The sequence below is a fragment of the Centruroides vittatus genome, unplaced genomic scaffold, assembly GCF_030686945.1.
Source record: "Centruroides vittatus isolate TY-2023 unplaced genomic scaffold, ASM3068694v2 scaffold_1323, whole genome shotgun sequence".
In the NCBI taxonomy this organism is placed as follows: Eukaryota; Metazoa; Arthropoda; class Arachnida; order Scorpiones; family Buthidae; genus Centruroides; species Centruroides vittatus.
In genome coordinates, this window is record NW_027122675.1 from 676,272 (window position 1) to 703,336 (window position 27,065).

Consider the following 27,065-nt stretch of genomic DNA (forward strand, 5'->3'; position numbering starts at 1 on the left):
GAAACAATTCAAACTTTGAAATTTTTAATATTCTTCTAGATCATTTAAATGCATAACAGATATCTCCCTGATTATGCTTGTTTCAACAATAATATAGACAATTTAATACTTACTGACTGAAATTAAAAAAAAGCTACCCACCTACAGCCAGTGAACACTTTCCTAGTCTCCAAAGTATTCTACATAATTTCAACTTTGAATAACTAACTTTTATATAAATCAAAATAATAATGCATTTATCAACAGCTTTTTCAAATTATCAACAAACTATACATAATAGTCTACAAACAAATCAGCTCTCAAATTATACTGAGCTAATAACTTTAATGCATTTACATTCTAGCTGCAGGGGGTGTCGCTTGTCAATTTTCACAGACTGATAGTGCGTCCGTTTTCTCGGCAACGAGTTCTTCTCCAGTGAGAGTTAACTTCTCTCTGGCAAAATCGTTGATGGACAGACCCTGCACGATTTTCCAGTTACGATCCGGTCCGATTTCGACGGGAAAACTAAACATGACGTCGGCGGGAACCCCGTAAGATCCATCTGAATATACTGCCATGGATACATATTTTCCCTAAAATAAAAATTTAAAAAAAATTATAAATAAATGTAAGAAAAATAATTTCTTTATTCATACAAACTTACACACAAATGTAAATAAAAGCTGTTGCTAAAACTTAAAGGCAAACGTTTTCAGAAAAATGGTAATAAAAACATTACTTTTGACAAAGTAAAATCATAAAAAAAATACATTTACAACTAAATGTTTAATTCTGCTTTGATTTTGCATCAAAATACATGTTAAAAAATAAGTTAGACTTCAGAATCCATTTTGTTTGTAGATGTACTCATTAATATTGCAGAAGCATTAGTACTTTACAGAGAGAAAACAGTTATTTGCTACAATACAATTTATTTAGATTCTTCAATTATGCAGCAAAAAAGAATTAAAATATTTTGTTTAAAATCTGTGGATATTTTATTTATATTTAGTTTTTATAAGAGTCTAGAATAGTTTTAAAAGTAAACTACTAAAAATGGAATTTGTCACCGTTACAGTCTATAATATAATTTAACTCATTGCTGGATTTTTATAACTTCCCAGAAAAAAATAGACATACTAGCACAAAATTAAAATACTTATGATGCCATCTGTTATTAAAAAAAACTTTATATTCTTGTCTTATAAAATGGCAAAAAACTTAATTTTGAGGATAAAGAGGAGTTCTATAAAAAAAATCTGTAAAATGCTAATATCAAGTAATATCTTCATTAAGTCCAACCCCACTCAAGATATGACATGTGACACCCTCTACCTTTAACCACTAATGCCCTTTATATACAAGCTAACAAGCCAAATTTCATTTCTTTATCCCATCCAGAGATATTAAACAAAATATATGCCAACACAAACACACGGAATTTTTTCCCATTTTTGGATTCAGAGGTTTTAAAACATTGAGATGTGCAAAAACCCGGAGGATCAAATTTGACACGATTCCAACTTTTCCTTGTTATGTATGCATAATAGCCAGGAAAGGACAGTTTATAACTTCCTAAAAATTTTTTCTAGGACAAGAAAATCAGTTTATAAAGTCAAAAATTTTGCAAAATGTTAAATGTTTGATGTGTTATGTTTAGTATTTTATAAAATTAAAATTCTGTTTTTTTTTAAATTTATTTAACTAACTATTTGGATAATTAAAATTATTCATACCTGAGGAGTACCATGCCACCAATCTCTCATGTGATCACCAGCAGCTTTAGCTGCAGACATAGCACTAGACAATTTTCTTGCAGCAATTACAGCGGCACCTCGTTTCTGTACAACCTGTAAAAATTATACAATAGTAATGTATACATATATAATAACTATTTTTTAACAATAAATGTGTACAATCTGTGCAATTTGAAGGAAGATGAGGGAATTCTCCCTTCTACCTTTCACATCATCAGTTCTACAGAAACTGAAGTTTCTTAGCCAAGGATAGCTGCTTCCTACCATTTATCAAACGTGGGTGTCAAAAATTTTACAATTTTATAAAACTGAAAGTTTGTGTAAAATTCAAACTACAATGATTTATAAGTGTAACTACATAATCATTCATTATTTGTGACATCTAAATTGTATGAATTTTGTCCAAACACATTGCAAGGAGTACATATTGCAAGCAGCCTTTTGTTTTGCCTTGTTTGCTTACCTACCGATGTCAGTACAGCTGGATAGAAACATTTAGGAATGCTTAAAATAGACATATCTGTCTACCAATTAGGATAAACACATCTAGATATTATCTTCCATAACTGGAAACTGGTGGAGAGTTGCTTAATGTCCTTTTGGTTTTACAATACACATAGGCTATCTGCAGTAATACTACTACCATGATCTTTATGTCATCTATTCCCTAATAATAAAATGAGATCACTCAGTTTGTGTACAATTGTATATCTAGGGATATGAAATCTTTGGCTTTTTAAATCTTCAAAGATTTAAAAGCTTTAATGCTAACATTTTTGTCATATTAATTTATTGTTACTAGAAATGAATGAATTCAATCTATTATGAATTGATTAGATCAGGTGATTCTCAAACTTTTTGAGCCACTGCTACCTTGGTTCCATAAACTTATACCCAACATTGCCCAAACACCCCTAACCCATTTTTCCTTTCAGAATGTTTCAAAGCCTTTCACAAATAACTTTTTTAATGACCTCATGCTGTGTCCTAACTACATCGTTCTCCATATCTGGAACCATTGAACACCATGTTTCTTCTTACTCATTTTAATGGATAAGAGAGAAAGTTTGTCAATGACTCCAACCCTTGCCTATGGTCACCGGTCGGTCAGGACCCTCTGCTGCCCCCTTGCTTCTTTTTGCTCCCCTGGGTTTACTCACTGCTCCTAGGGGGCAGTAGCGCACACTTTGGGAACCACTGGATTAGATGACTATATTGAGAATTCTTAAATTTAAATTCATAAATAGACCAGAAATTTTAGAAAACAAGCTTTATTCAAATTCAATTTAGAGTTTCAAATGTTGGATTATTAAACATGTTTACTTAACTTTTTATTTCAAAGAAAGTCTAAACAAAAGCATTAAAAAGACATGGAGATAACATCTTAACAAAAGTAAAGAATCAATTATCACAAAATCAAGAAAGCATTCAAGACTGATAGCAAAAGGGTTAAGTGAAGTTTCTTTACATTTTCACTGTGTGCCAACACCAACATTTTAAGTTTCTTCTGCTTCGAAATTTACTTTTACTATTGTTTGAATATTAATTAAAATCTTTGTAACTTCTGTTCATTTTCCCCTGAAGCATTAAAGCCTAAATATACCAAAATTTTTTGCAGATTTGAAGCCTTGAAGGCTTCAAATTTTATTGCATATGAAGTGAGTGATTGTCCTTCCTCTGGAAAATTTTACAAATTGCACACTGTGTACATTCAACTCTTAAACAAATATTTTAAAATTTTATTTGTTGTTATGTTCAATATAAGATAAAAATCCATGTTTTTATCCTAGTAATTTTTCTGCAATATAAATTTATTTCATATTCAAATAGAGAGATTATTCCTAAAAAAATAACAGGACAAAAGGATTGACTGATTAATCAAATATAATGAATATGATCAATCACAATCAAGACTAAATTTAATTATGTACAATAATATAAAATGCATTTACATAAAGCTTGTGTTTTCAGATGATGATAAAATAAATCAAAAAGAAAAGGATTCATTTTAAAGATACTTACAGAAATAAAGTCTCCTTTCAAGTAGCTTTCTTCTACGACATCAATTACTTTAGTTTTTTTGCCACCTACATTAGCTTCTGCATGACTGGCATCAGGAAATTGGGTTGAAGAGTGATTACCCCAAATTATTACATTAGAAACTTCGTTTGGGGAGATTTTCAGTCGGGAAGCAATCTAATTACATTATATTTATATATAAGTCATTGAAATAATGAGTAACTTTGTCTAATATATTTACTAAAAATCTGTAGAAACTGTATATTTTTACATACATTTAACTAAATATAAGGATTAGTAAAGCACAAACAGAATCTAACTAACACATTACACTAACTAAACTTGAGCATATGATAAATGGTAAGTCAAAATTTCACCTATAAAAACATTTTTTCAAAAATCTCCTTCAACCAAAGTATACTTTTGTTGTTAGCATTTTGGAAACTTAAATTTGGTTTTAAAAATTTGTGACTTGATAGATAATCAATGATTTTGATCCCATTATTGCAAATATTTTGTCTGAAAAATTTATTCAGTGGCTTTATGATTCTGCATATAAATTAAAGCAAATATTTTCAGCTGTTTCTGTTCTAGATATGGAAGATCGCATTCAGAAGTTCAAACACAAAAAAGTTAAAAATATACACACAGTATCTGGAAGTCTTTGCAATACATTACTGTAGTTGCTAAGTTACTAAGGGCTGTATATTTCTATATACCGTACCACCATAAATTTTTTGACCTCATTTCCTATAATAATAAATTCAGTAGTATAACCTACTAAAGCTTAGTAAAACTTCTGTACAGAGCTAATCGTAATAAATGACTATACTGTAGATCCACCTTGTTTTCCATGTCAGAGAAAACAGCCTGCTAACTTGGATTTCTGTAAACTGATAACCCCCTGCTAACTAGGACTAATAGGAGGTGAAAGTTTACTGTATTTATAAAAACATCTTTGTCTTAGTGGTAATATATTTATTTTCATTTCTTTACAATTTTTAAAGTACTGTATAAATTTATTTTTTGCAGTCAATGACATGGTAGTATTACATTCAAGTTGCTAATTACTATGAGCTAACTCTAAATAATAATATATTTGAAAAACATTTAAATTTTTGCATTATTTGTGTATTTTTTAAAAGCAATTACTTTTATTTTAATAAATATAAAGCTGAGAAATATTAGAAAACTAATATATACAGAATCACACCTTTTAGTATGCCATCTAGTATTTATAAACTTAATTATTTTGCTGAAAATTTTTACATTACTTCTACTTGTCCATAAGCTAATCAATAACAAAGATTCAAAAATATGATGTAAAAAGAAGGACGTTTGTTATAATAAAGTTCTATAGAAAATGATGGTGATAGAAAACAAATGGATTATTACAGAAATGAGTAAAACAAATTTTAACACGAAGAAAAAAGGTGGTCAACTGCCTCAAAAAAGCTCAAGATATCTTGACCTTGGCAGATTCTACAGAAGCAGAGCTGTCAAGAATTCTAGACATGGCTTGGAAAAGGCTAATTTTAGTGACTCAACATAATTGGAAAAATCAATATCAGATTCTGATTTATTTATTAAAATCAATAATACAAATAATCGGTGCTTTAAAATATATTTCACATCTAGTCTATGTACCAAAACTGCATGTTTATTGCAAGATTGTTTGGATTGGGAACTAGTATTTTGATATCAATCATCAACAGAAGTCATATGTGATTTCTATTTTTGTCTTCTTTGTGTCATATTTTAAAGTATCAAAAACAAGCATGAGTAAGTTCTTGATCATGGTCAATCATTAATTTTTTATTCTCTCAGATTATTTTGGAAACATTATTAAAAAATTGGACTTCAAACTACTCAATAAATTAACTAACATCAACACTAATGTAAATTAAAATGAAATGTAATGCATATACTCAAAAGAACTTTGAATTAATAAAAATATACTCCAAAATGTATTGAGTACTGTCACTTCTCACATCTCTGAATAAGAAGTTTTTTACAAAATATGAATTCCTACTGATAAACATCTAATTAAAAGTATTATTGTATTAAAAATATATACGATAATGACAAAGAATACTCATAATCAAATTGTTAAGATCTTTATATTTTGATTGATTTTTAAATTTTTAGAGAGAGAAACAAAAACTTGCCTGTGCTTGAGCTCTGTTCTGATCCAATCTTGTCATGGCAGAAAAATTTTCTTTAGGAATAGATGGAGCATATTTACTACAGATAAAAGCATTTGTGTTTGCAGGATTACCAACAACTAAAACCTAGAAAATATTTCTTATTAGAGCATTAAATATACAATTATTTTAAAGTTATAAAATTACAAACATATTAGTAAATCACAATATAACTAAATTCATAATGTTTATGCTATTGTTTGTTTTGTGTAGTGTGTGTGAATTCCTGTAATGTACTTGCAGAAAGTGTGCACATACCTGTATATTAGCATTTATAAAGTAATCCCCATCTGCAAGTACTGCATGTATTTAGTTAGAGACTTGCCACTATTAGAAAAACACATCTGAAACTGTTTCTGAAATATCATCAAGTTCATTTTTCATGTGACTGTGACATTGAATGTCAAAAATGCAAATATTCATCCTTTCGTGAAAAGTTTATTTTTAAGAAGAGCCAGACATCACAAGGGTCTAAAACAGATGAATAGGGTGAAAGATTCAATTTGGTAATTGATTTCTTAACTAGGAAATCAAGAACACTGATCACATCATGGCTTGGGATATCTGAATGGCCGCTGTATCATGGCCGCTGCATATAAACAAACATTCTCTGTATTGATTGTCAAATGGGTCATTTAACAATCAATCCAGATTAAGTAAGGTTTCCTGAATAGCTGTGAGGTAGTCTACCAAAGGATTCCTTTTTTTCAGATTGAAGAGGCATTTACTTACTTACTTAAAATAATTGATGGTTGAATGATAATGTTGATATTATACAACCAACATGCTTTGCATACATATGCAAGATTCAACATATCTTTGCTTACAAGAATTGAATATATGTGTATTATCAGATAACAAAACACTTTTGACAAAAAAAGTAAATTCTGTTCAAAATTTCCCTATTTTAATAATTTACATATATTTCTTTAATAATTTACTTACTGCAGTTTAATCATTTTCATTTAATTTTAATATTCAAACCTTGGTTTTCAAACATAATTTGTTCTAAAATCAAAAATTTTCCCCATAAACACTATAAGACAGATTAATCCATTTCTCATTATCAAAATAAAACCTTTTTGTTGATTGGTCAGGCCATTGACTTTCTTCAACATAGGAAGTATAGGGAGTTGACACACACACAGTAACCTGTGGTCAGCTCTTGCTGAGTAGCTTGTTTGGCAACCAGAGCAAATATAAGTTCAAAATTCTGCTCATGAACAGAATTGTTCGAAAAGTGAGGCATTCAAAAACTGAGGTTTGACTGCATTTTACTTTGATTGTGGCTCTTAAAAAAGTTCATTTATGGCCTGTAGGCCCCTTGAAATGTTCTGTGGCCTCACGTTGAGAAACATTGGTTTATAGAACTGTTTTCAGCCAACATATTAGGGCATAGAAAAAAAAAATTAAAAAAAAAAAAAAAAACAGTTATTTCTGCTAATTATGGTCATAAGGTACACATGCTTCCTACAGACTACTATAGAATGAACTCCTACAACGACAAGTCAGTCAACATGGAAAAATTTTAATGTCTCAATAAAATTGTGCAGTCAAAATCAATTTTTGGACTTTAATAGGGATTACAAAATTAACTTTTTGGAAAATCAACTTGATTGCAAGCATAAACTCTAAACAAAGAAGCAGACTTATAATGAACACAATAGCATTTCATTAAGAGGTCAAGACATTGATTATAATGAATTTTGTGTGTCAATGTCCATAATGGAGTTGGTTTATATGGTTGCAGCAATGCAACACATGGGCAATCTACCAAGGGAATGCCTCCCAGGAACGTGAAGAAAATCTGAAAACTCCATGTGACCAGCACGTTGGCAATGCATGAGCCCACAACCAACTACTAGTGTTCAGTGGTTTTATCCACTTAGGCACTGATGGGCTGTTCATAATGGAAACTGTCCACTTAAGAGATCAATTATAATGAAGTTACACATTTTTAAACTGGATCATGAAAAAACTTTCAAATCATGGAGGAATAACTTCAGAGACATTTTATATATTTTTTCCAAATTAAAATAATAGGTTAATTTCAGATATTCAATAATCTGATATTTTTAACACACTGTTTAGTTGTATATTTCCTAAATAAGCTAGTCACTACCAGCTGATGTTAAACAAAATCAATTATCAAATTTTTAAACTTATAAACAAAATGTCCATACTTTTCAACTGATTGCGCAGTTAATAGTTAAATCATAACCACTTAGATTTAAATCTGACAAAAAGGTGCTAAATTTTTTATGATTATTATTGCATTTGTTGGCTATGTGGCAACATTATATAAGCAAATGTAACAGTTCTATTGCTTAGAGCAGCATCAGCAACCTTTCTGACCTCACAGACCACTAAACTCACAATTTTGAATCCCGTGGACCACTATCATGAATTTTTTTAAACAATACAAAATCTGTAGAATAATGATCATAAAAGTTCAATTTTACTATATTAATATGAAACTCGCATGTTTAATTACAACAAATTAATGCAAGTCTAAAGTTCATTGCTGCTCGTTTGAAATAAGTTTATGGATTCTTAGTGCTTTTCCACAAAGGACGACAGTCACACTCACGATATTGTTTATTGTTCATTATTTATTGATAATAGTCACTTCGTATTTGGTTTTAGATTCGAATAAAAACTCCCAATGAATGAAAAAGCAATTAAGCATTTTGCCTTTCTTTCGTAATACTTCACGTAATCTTCAGTTGATCAATGTCCAAATTTCTCCATGGACCACCCAAATTTTCTCGCACATCATCAATAGTCTGCAGACCACCGGTTGCCGACTGCTGGCTTAAAGAACGTGCGCATTCATGACGGCTTTTTAATTCGATAGCACTTGTTGTCTAAGTGGTAAAATAGTTCTCTTATATTTAAAATTGCAATCTGTGCCCCAAAGGAAAGTAAACTGAAACATATTATATGCCTATATTTACTAGATTGAAAAATTCCTTTTATTTTGTCTTGCTCTCTGAATACTTTTAATGCTAATCTGTCCATATTTTGCCTTCAGCTCTTATGGTAACCCTATCAGTATAGATCAGTGGTGGGCAAACTTTTTTAATGGGGGCCACAAAGTTTAAGAAATTCTAGAGGAGGGCCAGAATTATAGAAAAAATGCATTTTGTGTTAAAGCTTTTAATCATAATATTATAAAAACATTACAGCATTACACACAAATGTTACAAATTACCTTTTACCTTAAATAATAATTAATTTAACTTTTATTCGAAGGCCTTGCCATGGTAGGCGTGTGAGACATATGGAATTGTTTTTGATTTTCCATAATATTTTCGAAAGCAAGTTCCAGCTGTGACGAAGCAACTTTCAGCAGTGCGAAAAGGTGTTCATCAGTCAATCGGTTTCTGATTGAGTTTTTCCACAATTTCATGGTCGAAAAAGTCTGTTCGCACACATAAGACGACGCAAACATAATTTTCTGGGCGTGAGCAATCATCTTTGGGAATTCAGCTTTCCACAGTGCTCTATAAAAATCTAGTTTTGTGGAATTCAAGGACAATTGCTTTAAATGGGTACTGCACTGCATTTCAATAATTTCCAACTGCAATTCTGCAGATACATTTTCCGGATCAACATTAAACGGCATCGAGAAAACATCTAGCGATGATTGAATGTTCTTAAAATCTTGAAACCTAGTTTCAAATTCTGTGTGAAGTTTTTTCAACGCCTGATTGAATTCTTTTAGTTTGTTCTCACTCACTGGTGACATGGATTTTAAACGCAGAAAGTGAGTTAAATCGTTCTTCACCATGCAGTTATAAAACAGAAAAAGCTGAGTTTTAAATGATTTCAGACAACCCCAAGTCTCATCTATAAATTGGTTCTTTCCTTGCAATTTTTTATTTAATTTGTTATAGTGTTCGAGCAAATCAGTAAAAAATGCAAAATCGGTACGCCAATCTTTGTCTTCGAAGATTTGGAAATCAGACCATTTGTCTGTTTTATTCTTTAAGAAATCTTGTATTTCCTCTTTTAAATTCCAAACCCGTTCAAATGCATATCCACAACTTAATTTTGAATTGGTCATTAAATGTCTGAATTAAAAATTAATTATTTATAGTTATTAAATTAACGTAAAACGTGCGGCTCGGTCAGTGACAGCTGGCGAGTGGCGACTGAGTTCACTCGCCCCCGCCTCTCATTTCACCACGCTTTGCGCCTCGTATTACGCAACACGTGAACTACGCGGCTAGTTTAGCTTCACCTATAGGTTATGCATCTATTATTCTACTAAGTAGAATCTACTTTATACTTCTCGACCGTCAAAACGTAATTATAGCGGGCCATATACTATCCATGTCGATGGACCCTCGGCGGGCCGGATTAAATACTTTCGCGGGCCAGAGTTGGCCCCCCCGGGCCGTACTTTGCCCATCACTGGTATAGATGTTATCCATAGTAAATGATGTAAAAATATTAACAAAAACCAATTAATAGTATTATTTCCAAATGTTTATATTAGGCATGGTTAAAAAATTTTCCAAGGTATGTCATCTGCAAGGAATAAAAAAGTTTTTGCAAATTGAAACTAATTGGAACTTGGTGACTTTTTTAAACAATGAGTATTTAAAAGACATTCAATTTATTATAGTTAAGTCAAAGTAAAGAAGTGAAGAATTAAATATTAATGATTTGAAATTAGTGTGTTTGTTTAACTAAAAGCTAGAAAGGCCCCTCCATTTACTATTAAAAATTTGTGTATTGTTTAATTAATAAAAAATTTCATAAGATGCTAGATTTTCTTCAACCACTTAATTTTTGTTCAAATTTTCAAGCTTATAATCTTCTGAATTGATATTTCACACAAAGTAATGCTTACTTTGAGTAATATAATCAATTCAGAAGTTCATCAGGAAAGGAGAAGAAAAAAGAAAAACTTTCAGTATCAAGGATATGATTACTTACAAATAATTGTAAATTAAAATATGTTTTTTATAACAGTTATGTTAAAAGCTGGATTCTACTGTGTAACTTTTAACTGGGATAAATGTTAAATGAAGATAAATGTTCATTTCTAATTGTCCCAACTTTTATTGTTCCATAAAAACAGGAGCATTGCTCAATTTTATGCTAAATTTTGATTTTAAGGAGCAATTTTTTAACCACATGCCCAAATACAATTTTGATTTAATATTAAGAAAATAAAAGGGTAGTGGGTGATTTTTGTATCTCAGTTTTTTGCTTGGTTGTATTATCATATAAGCAAAAAGAGACTGAATTAAAGACTGATTTGCATTCCAAAATATGAGTATCAACAATTGATATTGTTACATTGTTATATTAACATGTTCACATTTAATATAAATATAAAAAACTTACACAATAAACTATTGCATTTTGTTTCTGTTTAATATTGTCATCATTCCATTCATTTATTATTGTTTAGTATAATATAAATTTAAAAAGATGTTACCATTAAATTTTTATATTAGAGAAGAAGTAATAGAAATTACCATATATTTCCACAGATAAGACGACCTTTGGATAAGATGAGGTATAAATTTTCGTCAAAGTTTTATTATTTTAGCATATATCTGTCCTATAAGACGACCCCCAAACTATCAATGGCCTATAAATTTAGTTTAGATCAGTGATCATCATCTGGATAATAATACTGTATAGCGTATACGGAATTATGTTCTATTCGTAATTTTTCGAATGAACAAATTTTATTTTCTTGCATCTGGCAACACTGCCTTGCGACTGTTGCAAACATTCGCACTGATTCGGGCATTAGGGTAATGACCTTGACTATTCACAAAAGCATCCTATGGGCTATTCTATTTTGTGGACATACCCTACTCTCTACTAGTAAATAATTACAGTTTGTCCGTTTTTTTATAATGGTTTTAATTTATATAAATTTCAATCTAATTTTTTTTTGTATCTGTCCTATAAGACGACCCTGGATTTTGGGGGTTTTTTTTTTACGATTCAACTATTATCTGCAGAAATACACAGTACAGTAAAGACGAGTCCCGTACAATGCGGGGGATTTGTTATGCATTATAGGAAATCGCGTTATCAAAATCTGCATTATCACACAATTTATGAAAGTTTAAACCTTGGTCTATAAGTTGAAAAAAACATATACCACTATCAACAAAATTCAAGGGTTGCTGCTTGCTTTATTTGCGCGTTGTACGGGACTCTACTATAATTACTACATTTAAATATAAAATTTCACTCATTGGAATTGATTATCATTATCCCAAAACTGCTAGTCTAAATTTGCCTCAATTTTAGACTAAAATCTGGTACTTAATAAAAACTTTATAATGAAACCATATGTCACTTATCTATCCACAATATTTACTTACTTTAACAGTTTTCTTTGAATATTTATCTAAAGCCATTCCTTGACTTTTAAAAATCTTAACATTAGCAGCTAATAAATCTTTTCTTTCCATTCCTTCTCTTCGAGGCATTGAACCAACAAGAAAAGCTGATTCAATATTGTCAAAAGCTTTAGCTTCATCCGTAGTTGCAACAATATCTGAAATTATTAATTAAAAAAATACTAGTATAATAAATTATTTGAAAAATAATTTGTTTATTGCTATTTGAAAATCTTTGATATTTAAGAAACATTAAATATCATCGACAAACAAGTGCTAAATAAGACAAACTTATAATTACTATCAGAAAAATATTATTTATTTTCATACCTACTACAAGTGGGAAGGCACAGTCAATTAATTCCATTACTACACCTTCTAAAACACCCATCATTGGAGGAATATCCAAAAGGTGAAGAATAATATGCTAAAATTAAAAATCAAAAAGAATTTTATTAAAGCTCAGAAGAATTTATTAAAGAATTTAAAAAAAAGACAACAAAACAGAACATATGTCTTACTTGATCTTTACCAAAAACATCTCCCTTTGCAATTGAATGTAAGAGAGAATAAGCAATTTGGCCTGCTGCACCAGTCACAAGAACACGTAGAGGTTCCTATAATAAACACAAGAAAAAAAAAATGCTATTAATTTATATTATTATATTACATTTAGAAAAACAAGCACTAAATGAACAGTTGATTTATACTAAATTACAGGCAGTCCTTCACTTCTGGACACTTCACTTTTATATAACTAGCTATTTCAAACATAATGCAAAAAGCTATTTTAGGATATCAAAGTATATCAAATTTGCACTTTTTATATTTTCAGCCAACAAAGAAAAATTAAGCTGTCAGTCAGTTTTGGTTTCAGTAACATCAAAATCATTTGGAAAAATTTTCATAATTGTTTTCTGCTTAATCTATAGTCTTAATATTTAAGATATTTTATACACTAACATATACACTATAAAAAAAAACCAAAAATTTCCTATCTTAAGATATAATTTTTGTTTTTCATTCTGAGAAATGAAACTCTTCGCAAGATACAATTCTACTGTTCAACTTTTATATTCATTTCTGTGAATGCATTACATCTAAAAGTCAGGGACTGTATTTCCATTCATAATATTTTCATATCTATGAAATTACATTTAACAACTTATAAACAGGTTTTTTTTTTTTTACTTGTCAAAGTCAAATCAAAAAGGAAAATTCATGATCAGAATCTAAAGTTATGAACATGATAATTTGATCATTGAGTTACTTTTTGATTATCATCATTTTTATATAACTTTTGTTTCACTTAAAATCTTAAAATTTAGGTCTATGGATGGATATTAAAATATCTGAAGAAAAATAAATGCATTATGAATTATAAATAAAAATCAAAAAAAAATTTTGAAAATCAATAAAGAACAATTCTACTAGCTATACATATTTCATGTGATATTAAGACTATAGATCAATATTAGACAAAAATGGTGCTGTTATTTATAATCAGGTGCTGTTAATTAACATTCATATTGAATAATCAGGAGTCCATTTTCTTTTTATATTAAAAAACTGTTCAAATCTAAAACCAGATGATTATTATAAGCAATAGTAGATTAAATATGTAATATAAAGATAATACATTCATATTAATTTGTATGGGATGGGCAAAAAGTCTGTAAAAACTAAACATTCATAAAAAAATGGAAGAATTAATTTAAATGGAAAAATGAAATGTGATGTGTATTGGTAAGCATTATCAGCATGAGGGATTTTTGTTGATGAGAAAAACAAAATTTAGTTTTAAAAACCACCAATACGTGGTGTTGACATACAAAAGAAATCCAAATGACAATGAAAATTACTTTCAATGTGTTTATTAGGCAATGACACAGCCTCCATCACAGGGTAAAATAAAATTTAGCCGAGTAACAATGTCCTCAACTGCAGAGTGTACAGTACATGGATGGATGGATGTTACCTTGCAGCAAATAACATGTTTTAATTCTAACAATGTGGAAGAATATAATCAAACACTTGAGAATTTAAATACTATCACAAATCAGAAATTATATTGATAATCATTTTCATCGTCGTTAGCATGTCTATTCGTTATTTTGTCTGCTAATGCCATTGGGAGATTTTTGGAACTAATTTTTTCTTTCATCAACAAAAATGTCCCTGCACTGATAATACTTACTACACAAATTTTATTTCATACATAAAAATTGGAAGAAATATTAGAACGTTTAGCATTTACAGACTTTTTGTCCATTCTGTATTTGAAAAAAAATTATAATTCTACTAAAGTATACATTTTATTACTTCTGTCTATACCAAATGATTGTTAGGATACAATTGTGTAGTCTTTATACTGTACATAATATTTTTTATGTTTCTATATAAACATCCCAAAGCCCGACTATTAGTATTAGTATTAATACTAAACCAAACAATCGCCATAGTTAAACTGGCTATTTTTTACTACTATTAATAATTATTAGTAATTATTACCATCTCTTATCGAAAATAATTAATTTAGAACAGTCTGGAAGAAAAGAATCAGCCCGGAGTGGGATCGATTAATTACGGCAATTGTCTGGTTTAGTATTTTGATGTTTCTTTTTGCAATGTACGGTACATGTTATTATTTATGATGTCATCCGTGAGAAAATAACTAACTGCTTCTATTGAGAGAGAGATCTGAAGTAGTATTAATTACATGGCTGATTTTGTATAAACAGAAAATTAAATGATTCATTTAATTTGTGTATATCAAAAAAAGGTATATGTAAGAACAAGTTAAAGATTTCTACAATAATTTTAAATTAAAACAGTTTTTAAGTCTATGTTTTCAGTACTCATTTTATATAATTAAATATTTCACTGAAGAAAATCTTTGATGTAAAGATAAGATATACTGCAAGAATCTTATTGTTAATAAAAACAGCAGCAGACATTCATCTCAAGTGGAAAAAAAATGTCATCACTTAAAATATTCTTAAAAATTTTATAAATTTACTAGAAACTTAAAACAAAAAGGTATAAAATTAAAAAATTCCATGATATATAGATGTTATTTTTTTTAATAAAAATATTGAATATTAATTTAACACACTTATATATATATATACACACACACACACACACACCCCTTTTTCTTTCTAAAGAATTACACATGGTGCTTCAAAAGTGGCTGTTATGTTGAAATTAGAGATACTTTAAAAAAGTAGTTATACTGACATAATGGTTTTGACAAGTCGAAGTCTCTTATCTTTGTTTTCAGAAGATATAATTACAGGAAATGTGTCCTTGATATGATCAAACAATTACTCAAACCTCAGTGTCTTCAGGATGGTATTCTTGATCCAAACTTAAGTAGGATGAGGCATCATGTCATTATGCAACAATTGGGATTATTTCAACACCCACTTTCCCAGTCATTTGGAAGACCTCAATCATGAGCATGTTTACATGACTAAACACCTTTGGAATTTTTGCCTGGACACTCATTAAGTCTGAAGATATCACAAAAGAGATCTAGCAGATCTTTGAAATTTGTGTTATTGTAGCTATTCAAAAGATAACACCTGATATGCTTGATCATATGTTCTACTATATTTATATATACTGTAACATCTGAAAGGTTTTTTTATAGCCTTTTTTATTCCCAAAACAGCTAAGTCATTTTTGAAATATCCTGTAAAATAGAGTATTACCATATTTCTGCACATATAAATGCACTCTCTTCTAGAGGAAGGAAAAAAAAAAAAAATCAGCACTATGAGTGTAAAAAAAACCAACTATTTTAAAAACTTTTATAGTATCAAAAGCTGTTTTTTAATTTTTAATAATGATTACAGCAGAGATTTTGTTGAGATGTTACTGTATCAATACATTAACATTTAAACTTACATTGACATAGCAGTATATGCCAAATCAAGATGGCACACATAAGAACAAGCTCTTATATGCAGGATATGCTCTTTGAAACAAGTCCTGTTTTGCTTCTAAAACAAGTGAATTTTCACTTATAAACATTACACTCTTACATGCATGGAAATACACCATGTAGATTAATTTTGAATATTTAAAATATTAGAAGTATTAAAAATCAGTCACTATTATAAATTGTGGGTGTACTATAGATTACCCCCTATGGAATCTCAGGACTGATTATATATTGGAACTCGGGACCGAGACGAGTTTAACGGTACCCTATTTTTGGACCGGAGATGAAAAATAAAAAAGTATGGTAAGTGAAAAAGTATGATACTTTTTTAATGCTCTCATGAAGACGACACCATAGTTGCTAGTACTGCCATCTTGCGGTAAAGTCTGCAAACCATGACGTCGGACTACGGTCATCTCCAGTAGGGTTAAACACGCGATACGAGAGTGGAGAGAGCGACGCGACTTCCGATCATCACGCGATCGCCATTTCGGTTAATGTTACTTATGGCAGCGAACGTGGCGGCCGTTCTGATTGTTCATACTCTCGACTGACCTCCCGGAGGGGAGCCGCTGGCAGGCCGCCATGTGCTAAACATCACTAGTTATTGATTCACGGTAGTTCTTGAACAAAGTAAAAAAAAGGGGAAAACGTCTACTAAAGGCAATTTTAACGGCAAGTGACGTGACTCCCGATCGCAATAGCGAGGCCGACTTAGCAGAGAGAGCAACGCAACTCCCTATCATCGCGCGATCACTGGAAAAAAGTATGATAACTTTTTTATTTTTCGTCTCCGGTCCAAAAGTAGGGTATCGTTGAACTTGTCTCGGTCCCCTCAGTTCAGATATATACTCAAAGTCCCGAAATTCCATAGATAGTAATCTATAGTATCCCCTAAATTGTTATATATTTTCATTAGCATAAATGAGCTTTCTGTATATTGAATTGTTACACAAATTAAAATTTTTCTTTCTATTGGAAATTAAAAGTAGTGTTGACTTAATTTAGAATAAATTGTGCAATTGCACAGTTAATGAAACTTTCTTCTGATTTCAAGCATTAAATCTTGCATATCTATTTAATGGAAATTATTTTTATATTAAATTAATGTGCATGTTAAATAAACATTAAAGGCAACAGACTACACATTTTTATAAATTCTTAATTCACTGTATTCTAATAAAAATCTTCAGATTAATAGTTCTACTAATTTTATTTAGAATATTGTAAAAATCATGGCATTACTTGAGAATATGCATCATAAAATGCAAGATGAAAAACTGTATTAATAACTTTGTTTAAACAACATCTCTAACTCTTTTAGAGTATTAATTATCCATTAGACGTATTCATCTGCTTGTATTTACTATGACATAAAATATTCGTGATTAATATTGTCATCAAAGCTGCTTAAAAAAACTGGAAATGCGATCAATAAGAATATTTTTCCTTTTAATTTTTGTGTAGGTCTATAAAATGGTTTTTATCTGTTTTTGCAAGATACTGGCACACAATAATGCATTTAGCTAGACTTAATTTCATCCACTGTGCTTAAATGCAATGGAGTTGGCAAAAGGACAAGGAAAAAACAAGATCCCTGATCAAAAATATAAAAAAATGTGTAAGGAAGTTAGTTTGAATCAATTCTCGATAGCAAAAGTAGAACTTATTTTAGGTGGATTGTTTTGTAGTATCAATTAAAAAAATAAAAACAAATTGCAGTATCAGGAATGCAACGCATTATTTAGCAATAGGAATATTTTTCAAAAATATATCCACCATCACCACCTTAACATTCCAACAATAACAAACACCACACTTTCAGCATATTACATGGCTTCAATCTAAATTTTTTTAAAAATTTTATTCCTTTTTTTTGTTTGGCCTGAGCCTGAATGTAGTTTAATGTGGCCAAAAGCAATAGTGTTTAATATTAAAAAGTTATTGCAGAAATGGTAAAGTGCAGAGTCTTAACTAGTCTTTTATGCGCCCGGTGCGAGCTTCTGTAACTATGCCCCAAAACTATGATATAAAACTTGGTCCAGGTCATTTCTACGCCCCCCAGGGTCTACACCCTGGGCCTGGGCACCGCCCTAGTTATGGCACTGGTAAAGTGGTGTATTTATTTATGAATTATCATTCAAATCAGTCTTATGCATACATAAAATATCTCTCTTCATTAATTGATCTTGACAAACATTCACACACTAAAGATGATCATCATTAATAGAAAACAACAAACGAGTCCAGAAAACTAATTTTTATTACAGCTGTTTAGGTCAGGGGTTGCAAACCAGTGGGCCCGTTAAGGCTTTGTATCCAACCCGAGGTCTCGACAATTTCTTTTCTAAAATTCCATGGGGATTAAAACAGAAAAACTTCGAACGTCCAACCGAAAGTCAAAGGCCCGGCATCAAAATGGCCTTCGTCAGAGCCCATTTTTAATTACAATACGTTTTGGTTTACCAAGTAATATCAAATAGGGCTCGCATCCGACACGTACGTATCTGACCGGCCCTTTGCCACAATTGAGTTCGAGACCCCCGGATTAGGTTACAAACTCAAATGCATTTTATATTTGGTAAAATTGCAGTTCTGAATCAGGAGTTTTGGGGACCCCCCCCCAAATTTAATACCCCCCTATTGGCATATTCTACAGTTCAGACAGGGTCATTCAGGGCTGCACCGTACCTTTTATTTTATATACTTTATACACAGTGAGCATTCACATAAAATCACACAGAATTATTATTAAACCGATTATTCAGATACATTATGATAAAATGTAAGTGCTCACTTCTTAATTGCTGTAAAATAAAGGCAAATTATTTTTAAAAAATATATTTTTTAAATGCACGAAAAAGTAGAAGAATGCAACTCACCATATTTAACCTTCGCTCGAGACCAGGAAGGAAATGAAAGGACGCCGAATCACAATGGTTAATCCATCCGTCATATAAAGTAGATCTATAATTAATAAAAAGCGACAATAAAATGAAAGAAAATAAAGGAAATTTTTGCATTTAAATAATATTTAATATTAAATAATAAAATAATTTACTCGAATAATTTTTAGAAATTTTATAAATAAATTATTGGCATAAATTCGCGCATGGATACGACTGGTGCTCTTTGACGTAATCGGACGCGTAAATATTGGACTTTAAATTGAGGAAGGTGAAGTTCAAATATTTCAGGAAAGTTTTCGTAAAATTTATAATTACCTTTACATGTATTTAAATCTTTATTTTTATAGGAAAAAATACGAAAGGAAAAAATAATATCAAATAATTAAATTTATTAATCAGATAAATCTTTGTTTTACATCATTTGTGTAATATTTGAATAATTTTTTTCAAATTTTCTTGAATAATACATTTGATAAGGCGTATAAAATATCATATTTTAATATATAAGTAAATAACCACGCTATAGATTCTATTTTTAGTTATATCAATGGTACTACAGAGCTCTTGGAGTTGGCTATTTTAGAGAGCGAACACGTGATAAAAATGTCAGTAGAAAATCTAATCTTATCTGCTTTAATAAAGAATAGAAACATTTTTAAAGGACAGATATTTATAGACGAGATATGCAGTTAATGTATCAATCGATCTTTATGCGATTACTCAATCACACTACATTTATTCGGCTCATATATACTAATTTGGAAATTCTCAAAATTTTTGAATTTTTATATTTAATTCTTTCGTTCAGTGACGGCCATCTGGAATTCAGGATCGAATCCGGACGATGGCCACGTGGTTTTCTCCACTTCTATAACGCCTGAATAGGAGCCAATTATCCTTAAAAGACCTCCCTGAAGGAATTATTTTTCCGCTCCTCGCGCATGGCCAAGCAATAAGCTTCGCCCGGCAAAAAATGGGTCGTATGATTGCAGCATAGGAGGGAAAAGCGCTTGAAGCTAAAAAAGCTCCGTATTATCATAGGAATAGGAATAGGAATACCGAACGAATAGAAATACCGCAGGAATAGGAATAGGAATACCGCAATGCAAGCGTCTAGATTCTGAGCGAGCATTAGTTCTAAATTATGCCGCTGCTGCAAACAGCGCCAATAGCTGGAACTGGTTTTGTCGTATTTTCTGGTCATAATTACAAATCACGAATGGTTTTTTCGTAATTACTATTAATTAAAAACCGTTCTTTTTTGTGATACGTGGGTAAACACAACCTGCACTTAAATACTTTAATTAATTAATATTTTTCTCACTGTTATCGTCGTCGTTTACGTGCTTGCTTGCCTTAATACGCCTGTTTAAACTTTGTCTATATTTTAAACACACTCGCTACGTTAAACGTAAGCGTGTGTGGGTTAAAATTTAACGTAAAACGAGTTCCTCGATGTTGACAGTGTCATAAGCAACGATAAACGCGCTAGTTTTATTCTTCGGATCAGGCGAAAAGACTGACGTTGCAAACGCGTCGTAGTGCGGTAGAAATTGGCATTAACGCTGCTCAGGGTCTAGACGTTTGTCTCTACAACGGGTCTTGCCAGAAAACACATTTATGGAAGATGGTACTCTTACTGCTTACAGGGCGAAAAAAGTGATTGATTTCGATTACAAAAAATCGAAATCATTCATTTTTTACGTTTTTATGCTTTCATTTACTTTTTTTGGAAGAAATGCATCTAGGTAGCTTATGGCGGCACTTCCGGAATCTCGACAACACACGTGTATTGAAAGTTAATCTAGGTGTCGCTTCTTTAGTTTACAAGATTTCTAACGTCATTTCAGTTGTAGATTAATTTCCTAACATTTTCTAATTTTTTTAAGAGTAATTTAATAAATCAGGTTCAAAAAGTTATATATTGTCGCGTGAATCGTTTTGTTCGAAGTTTACATTGGATATTTTGTCATTTATTGTTGTAATGGCGGAGTTTGGAAAACATCAACAATTTTCTTGGCAAAAGAGTATTTCAACGGATTTTTTTCATACTTTAGTATCGGAATGTCATAAATTTGATTTTGACAAGAGAATTTCATCAGTTGGTACATTTGCCATAAAATTTGGTATGCAACCTGCAGATGCAGATTGTTCGAGATTGATAGTGGTCGTTAATTAAATTATCGAAAGAGGTACTACTTGTAAATCTTTATCCCAGATGGTGGCGCCGCCCTGGCGACCAACATCTCAACTAGTAATTTAAAATTTATCTTGTATACTAGTACTTTTTTATCAATTAAAGCGATACAAAATTTATCATACACTATAGGAACGTGTTAGCTGAATGACCTTGGTCGAAACAGTTTTTACTAAGCCATTTTGTTAAAACCCGTTTTGTCTAGTTAAAACTAGTTTTAACTCAAATTCATTTTTGACTAGCAGTAAATTCTAGTTTTAACAATGACATCCAGTAAAAACTAGTTTCAACTAGTTAAAACGCGTTTTCACTAAAAACGGGTTTTTACTGTAACATATATATAATCGAGACAAGTTGATAATAATAATAATAATAATCAGTGCAGAGCCAAAACGGTTAGGAGTTGAAAGTTGAAATTTGGTACAGTTAGGGAACGTCACGAGGACCCACACTAAAAAGGGATTTTTCGAAATTCCTCCCCACGGGGGAGTGGGACAGGATTAAGTCTTAACACTTCTGTCAACAATGGAAGTGTCAAGTAACAATGGAAGTGTCAAGTAACAATGGAAGTGTTAAGTAACAATGGAAGTGTCAACAATGGAAGTGTTACGTAACAATGAAATTGTTAAGAGAAAGCGACGTGCAAGACGCAGATGCGGTTTTTTTCGTTTTTGCAGGAAATCGAACATATTTTTACACCCATCTAAAAATTCTCTAATTAGTCTAGAAACAGGGGGACCCAATTCTTGCATTCTGTGAAAACGGGTAAGGTTAACTATAACGTAATAATCTTAATCTTCGCTACCGTTACTTTTGCCCGAGCAACGCCGGGCCTACCTGCTAGTATTTTATATAAATTTATATTATTTTAAAATTGTATATTCCTTGTTTTCCTTCTATCTTTCTTATTTGTCTATTCTTCCTGGAATGTTCTTGTTTAACCCTCTTTCTTAGGTATGTGGACGACTAATCACTAATCCCTTAGAACAAGAGAGTGGAATGGGGGTACTAGTAACTACGGTGCCGTCTGCATGATAGCATTTAAAAAGTATAACATAAAAGGGTGATGACTTTATTTTGTTTCTCCGGTCCAAAAGTAGGGTACCGTTAAACTCGTCTCGGTTCTCTGAGTTCAAATATATACTCAAAGTCCCGAAATTCCATAGTGAGTAATCTATAGTACAGCCAAATCAAGATTTAATTGCAGCCGAGAATTCTTCATCGATTTCAGAAGTTGCGAAGTCGGTTACAAAATAAATACAATATACTAACGAGCAATTACACTGGACAACAATGATTTTGTTTCGGGCTCAAAATTAGCATATTCTTATGTATTTTCATCTGCTGAATTCAAAAATCACCATAAAAATGACCGATTAGCTCTTGCTTTGGAGATACAGTGATATGTTATTTTTTAGAGTCTACATTTGTACTTTGGAGAAAATTTATTTTTTGGGAGTTGTCACACCTCTCACACTGACATAGCAAAACGTTCTCCATATGTTTGTAGGTTATAAGCATAATAAATGTAGCTATGACTTTGAGTTTAATATTGCTTCTGTTTTTTTTTTTGGTTAAAATTTCTGGTTTTGGAGTACTTTTGAACTGTAATACTTGTTATACCAAAATGCCACGAAAATGTGTAAATTTAGTGAACAATTTTTGTTATATTCGTAGTGAAATAACATTTTCGTCACAGAAACACAATCTGACGCCTCTTCTGAAGACTGCCTATCACCATTATTTGGGTATGAAGGTAGGGGCAGGATAAGTCATGGGCTTCACGTTGCAACTCTTGTTCAGTTATACTACAAGAATGACTGAAAAATAAAAAATGATCTATGGCTTTTGCTCTGCCTATCGTTTGGCGGGAGCCTACAAACCATACGGATGACTGCTATTTCTGCTTGACTCCACTTATAAAGGCAGGATTGTCAATGAAGAAAAGAGAAACAGTTCAATACCCAAATATTCCATCTGCAATTCGACCTATTCCACATTCAGATAGTTTACCAGTTCCTACTCCATTCCAACATTATGAGCTTGAAGTAGAAAATGAAAAAAGTGTGGGAGAAGAAGAACCCAACAAGCATTCCACATTCCATGACCCTGATTTTGAGATAAAAGATGATACACCGCAGACTGAATTAAGTGAAATTGAGTGATCTCATTCAAGATCTAGTCTTGTCAAAGAATAAAGCGGAACGTCTAGGGTCAAGACTACAGCAACGGAATCTTCTCCAACGTGATGTCAGGGTCTCACAGTACAGAGAACGTCAGAGGGATCTGATTTCTTTTTTTTTTAGAAGAAAAACAATCTGGTTGTTTGCTTTGACGTTAATGGCTTGATGAAATGTTTGAATTTGAAATTCAAACATTTTCAAAAATTCAAAAGAACTTTCAATGTTGTTAGCATATGTAATTAAAATGTGTCGTTTCTTCTTAAGCCATTAAAATCACATACTGCCACCTCTTGTATATCACAGAAACTAGAGCTAATAAAAATTTTTCTTTGTCATATTCAATTTTATCACCCCAAAATTAGTAAGATTCCACTCATGAAATAAAGGAAACATTCAAAAACATTTTTTTTGTTGTCCAGTGTTATTTATTGTGATGACATGGTTACAATGCCGGGCTGCAATTTTTAATCACATTTTTAATTTATTTAACTTAAAATATATGCTCTCCACCTCAAATTAGTAGTCTAGCTCGCGTACATTATTGTGAAGTTCCAAAAACGGATTGAAATTAAACATTTATTATAGAAATTTGTTAAAAAAGAAACTACAAAAAAACTTCCATTGTTAAAACCGATCAAAGATCGGATTAGTTGTGCAAGTCACCTGAAACCGAGACGAGAAAAAAAAATATTACTAATGTAAACCATGACGCAATAAATGTAAACGAGCGTCCTCCAGTAGAGATGGACCCTTGACAGGGCGCACGTATATAACCAATTAGAACATAGAAACTTTTGAAAAGGGGAAAGATTAATGATAAAAAGGGACACGTCTCCGCACGGACACGGCGCCTCTGAACGCATTCCTACACCTTCGGCGCCTAACGGATTCACCAAAATGTCCTAACTGCGACAAAGAGGAAACAGTACACCAGTTCTGGCTCGACTGCCCCCACTACGACGGACCCCGCCGAACCCTCGGAAGGGCGTTGTCCCTAAACATCAATCGGACACGCTCCCTAACACCGATTTACTGGCCGTCATCAACAACTTCAACTCGCCAACACCTAGGAGCTCTGGAACAATATATCCGGGACACAAACGGCCTGAAATAACCACGAGGCGGTGGCCTATCAGAAAACATAGCCAAGAGGCTGAAATCTCCATATCAACCCTCAGACAAGACAAGACAAGATAAAAAAGAACATCGCGTCGGGTCGTTAAAATTCTAAAACGTCATAGACTAGACAACAATGGAGGTAAAATATGAGCGCAAGTTCCAAAGTCCCATCGACACCTTCCGTCCAGAGTTAACGGATGGTGTCATGTAGATTCTTTAAAGCGGACTTTTCTTGTGAAACGAACAGGTATCGTCTTTCGCCTACGGACAAACGAGGAGCGGGAAAAAGGGACGTGGAGCCAATTCCAATCAGGACAGACAAAAAGGGGAGAACGGAGATTGATAATGCCGATCTTGACGGTCACGACACGCACTCAGTGAAGTCCAAAGCAAAAAGACGTGTGTGTCAACGCACGGAAGACAGAGTTTTCCGCACTTGTGCCCATCCAGAGAGCCCTGCCGCCGACGCCAACCGACGAATTTCCTCACCTGCCGCTGACCCGGGGCCCACCATCGAGCAACAATAGAAAAAAAACCATCTTCGACGCTTTGGACATTCGAACATTCATTTGTTGAAAGAAACTATTTGTGCATAGTGTAAGTTATTTCATAGTATTAAAATAAACGGGGTTTTTTGTAAGATACTTGTTATCTGTGTCTTCTCCGCCACGGGATTAACGATCTTCTCCTAAAAATCGGCTAACTTACATTATACTTTTCCTTTAATAATAGACTCGTGCCGGTAGCCTATCAAACACCTTTTGGTGGGAAAATTTGAATTGAAATAACGTTATTTCCGATTTGAATCGGAAATTCATATATAGTTAATCGGGGTTTCCTGCCCCCAAGGTTGCCAAATGTGGTTTCTCCTCTCATCTACCTGTCATCGTCCTTGAGATTAAGGAAAGACAAATGGACGGACGACAGTGGGAATTTATAGGTCTACAATTTTTTCAAATTGCAGCCAATCAAGTTTGTTTTTCCAGTAACATATAAATCGTATTGTAAAAATCTGCATTTATTCAATTCGCACAAAAAATCTAAACAGATTAGAAATTAGCAGAAAAATTGCAATATGTATTATAACTTTTTTCTCCAGAAAACATTTCTGTGTAGAACAGTGTTATATTTTATAATTAATATAGCGTTCTTTAACTTTATTTTTAATTTGGAAATTGATTATTTTAAGCAATTTCGAATTCTAAAACTCCATCTCGCTCTAACAATATAAATATTGCGTTTATATCTAAGATATTTTCAACTTTTTTTTATTATCAACATTTTTATTTGATAAAAATTCACTACAAAAATTTCATTAGAAATAAGCAATTTGAGTCATCTCAAGCTTCTACATTTTTAAAAATGTGAATATTTTGAAGTTACGTTAATACTTGCAACCGTTCACATATTGTTGCAAATTTTTACCTCTGCAATTATTCTTCCAGCCATACCTGTTAATTAAATAACATAATCGTAATAATTAATTAATTATATTTAATTTTAATATGATCGAGATACGTACCAAGCATTAAATTTATGTCTTTTATAAATGATCTTGGCACATCTCAAGTCGTCGGCGAGATTATCGTCCAACAGACCTAGAAATATTCGTAAAGTGATTGCGATTGCGTGTTTAAAGTAGAGGGAATCGAACCGACATTATTCGCGTTGTCGGCCGAGTTTTATAATCTATTCCGATATCCGATAATAAGAAGCCCAGACTTACTCGAACATTTCACATTGCAGTCGTTGTGGGGTCCGGGAGGGCTGCACCAATAACGATCGTTAATCTACCAATAAATTTTAAAATCGTAAATGCGAATACGGCCGATATATTGGCAATATAAAAGCTGCATTGTTACCTGGAAAATTCCGTGATCTATGCTTCCGTCTCTGTTTCTGTTCGTGGCACGGCTATTGAAATTGCTTTCGTGTTTTATCAAACACAGCCCTTGAAAATGTCAGAGATATAATGTGTGCTTATATTAAATAATGAATTAATAAAAGTAACGAAGCTTTCGATTTGTACTTACAGTTTGGAATTTCGCGTCTAGGAAAGCCATTTCTGACTAAAATGGTGGCCATCTCGCATCTTTTAAAGATCTTTGCTTCTTCAATGGCGATCATCGAGAAGGTAAAAATAATGAAAAGAGATAAATGTGAAGCCATCTTCTTCTGTCGAATTCTTCTTCAAATCTGATGACTAAAAACCAAATGGCTAATATTTATACCAATGCTTTCGTGCATTGATCGCTTTATTTTCATTGTAAATTAGCACGAAATTATTCTTTTTCCTTTCTGGTGGTTGTGCAACAGAAAAAAATGGAAAATCCGTTTAAATAGCTTACATTGTGAGGTCGCAACAT

General features: G+C 31.8%; 2 protein-coding genes across 2 annotated transcripts; both read right to left on the reverse strand.

The window, feature by feature from the left end:
• Positions 1–7: 7 nt before the first annotated feature.
• On the reverse strand, positions 8–19,258 carry Mdh1 (malate dehydrogenase 1). The gene is made up of 8 exons (XM_067284565.1): positions 19,174–19,258; positions 12,864–12,959; positions 12,673–12,769; positions 12,325–12,500; positions 5,927–6,049; positions 3,762–3,935; positions 1,719–1,832; positions 8–575 (listed from the first exon to the last, which is right to left on the reverse strand). The coding sequence occupies exons 1-8, from the start codon at positions 19,174–19,176 to the stop codon at positions 363–365; spliced, it is 996 nt and encodes a 331-aa protein (XP_067140666.1). The 5' UTR covers positions 19,177–19,258; the 3' UTR covers positions 8–362.
• Positions 19,259–25,961: 6,703 nt separating this feature from the next.
• LOC136986902 (lysozyme c-1-like) lies at positions 25,962–26,885 on the reverse strand. The gene is made up of 5 exons (XM_067284533.1): positions 26,733–26,885; positions 26,562–26,650; positions 26,426–26,489; positions 26,222–26,297; positions 25,962–26,150 (listed from the first exon to the last, which is right to left on the reverse strand). The coding sequence occupies exons 1-5, from the start codon at positions 26,866–26,868 to the stop codon at positions 26,084–26,086; spliced, it is 432 nt and encodes a 143-aa protein (XP_067140634.1). The 5' UTR covers positions 26,869–26,885; the 3' UTR covers positions 25,962–26,083.
• Between the last annotated feature and the right edge of the window lie 180 nt (positions 26,886–27,065).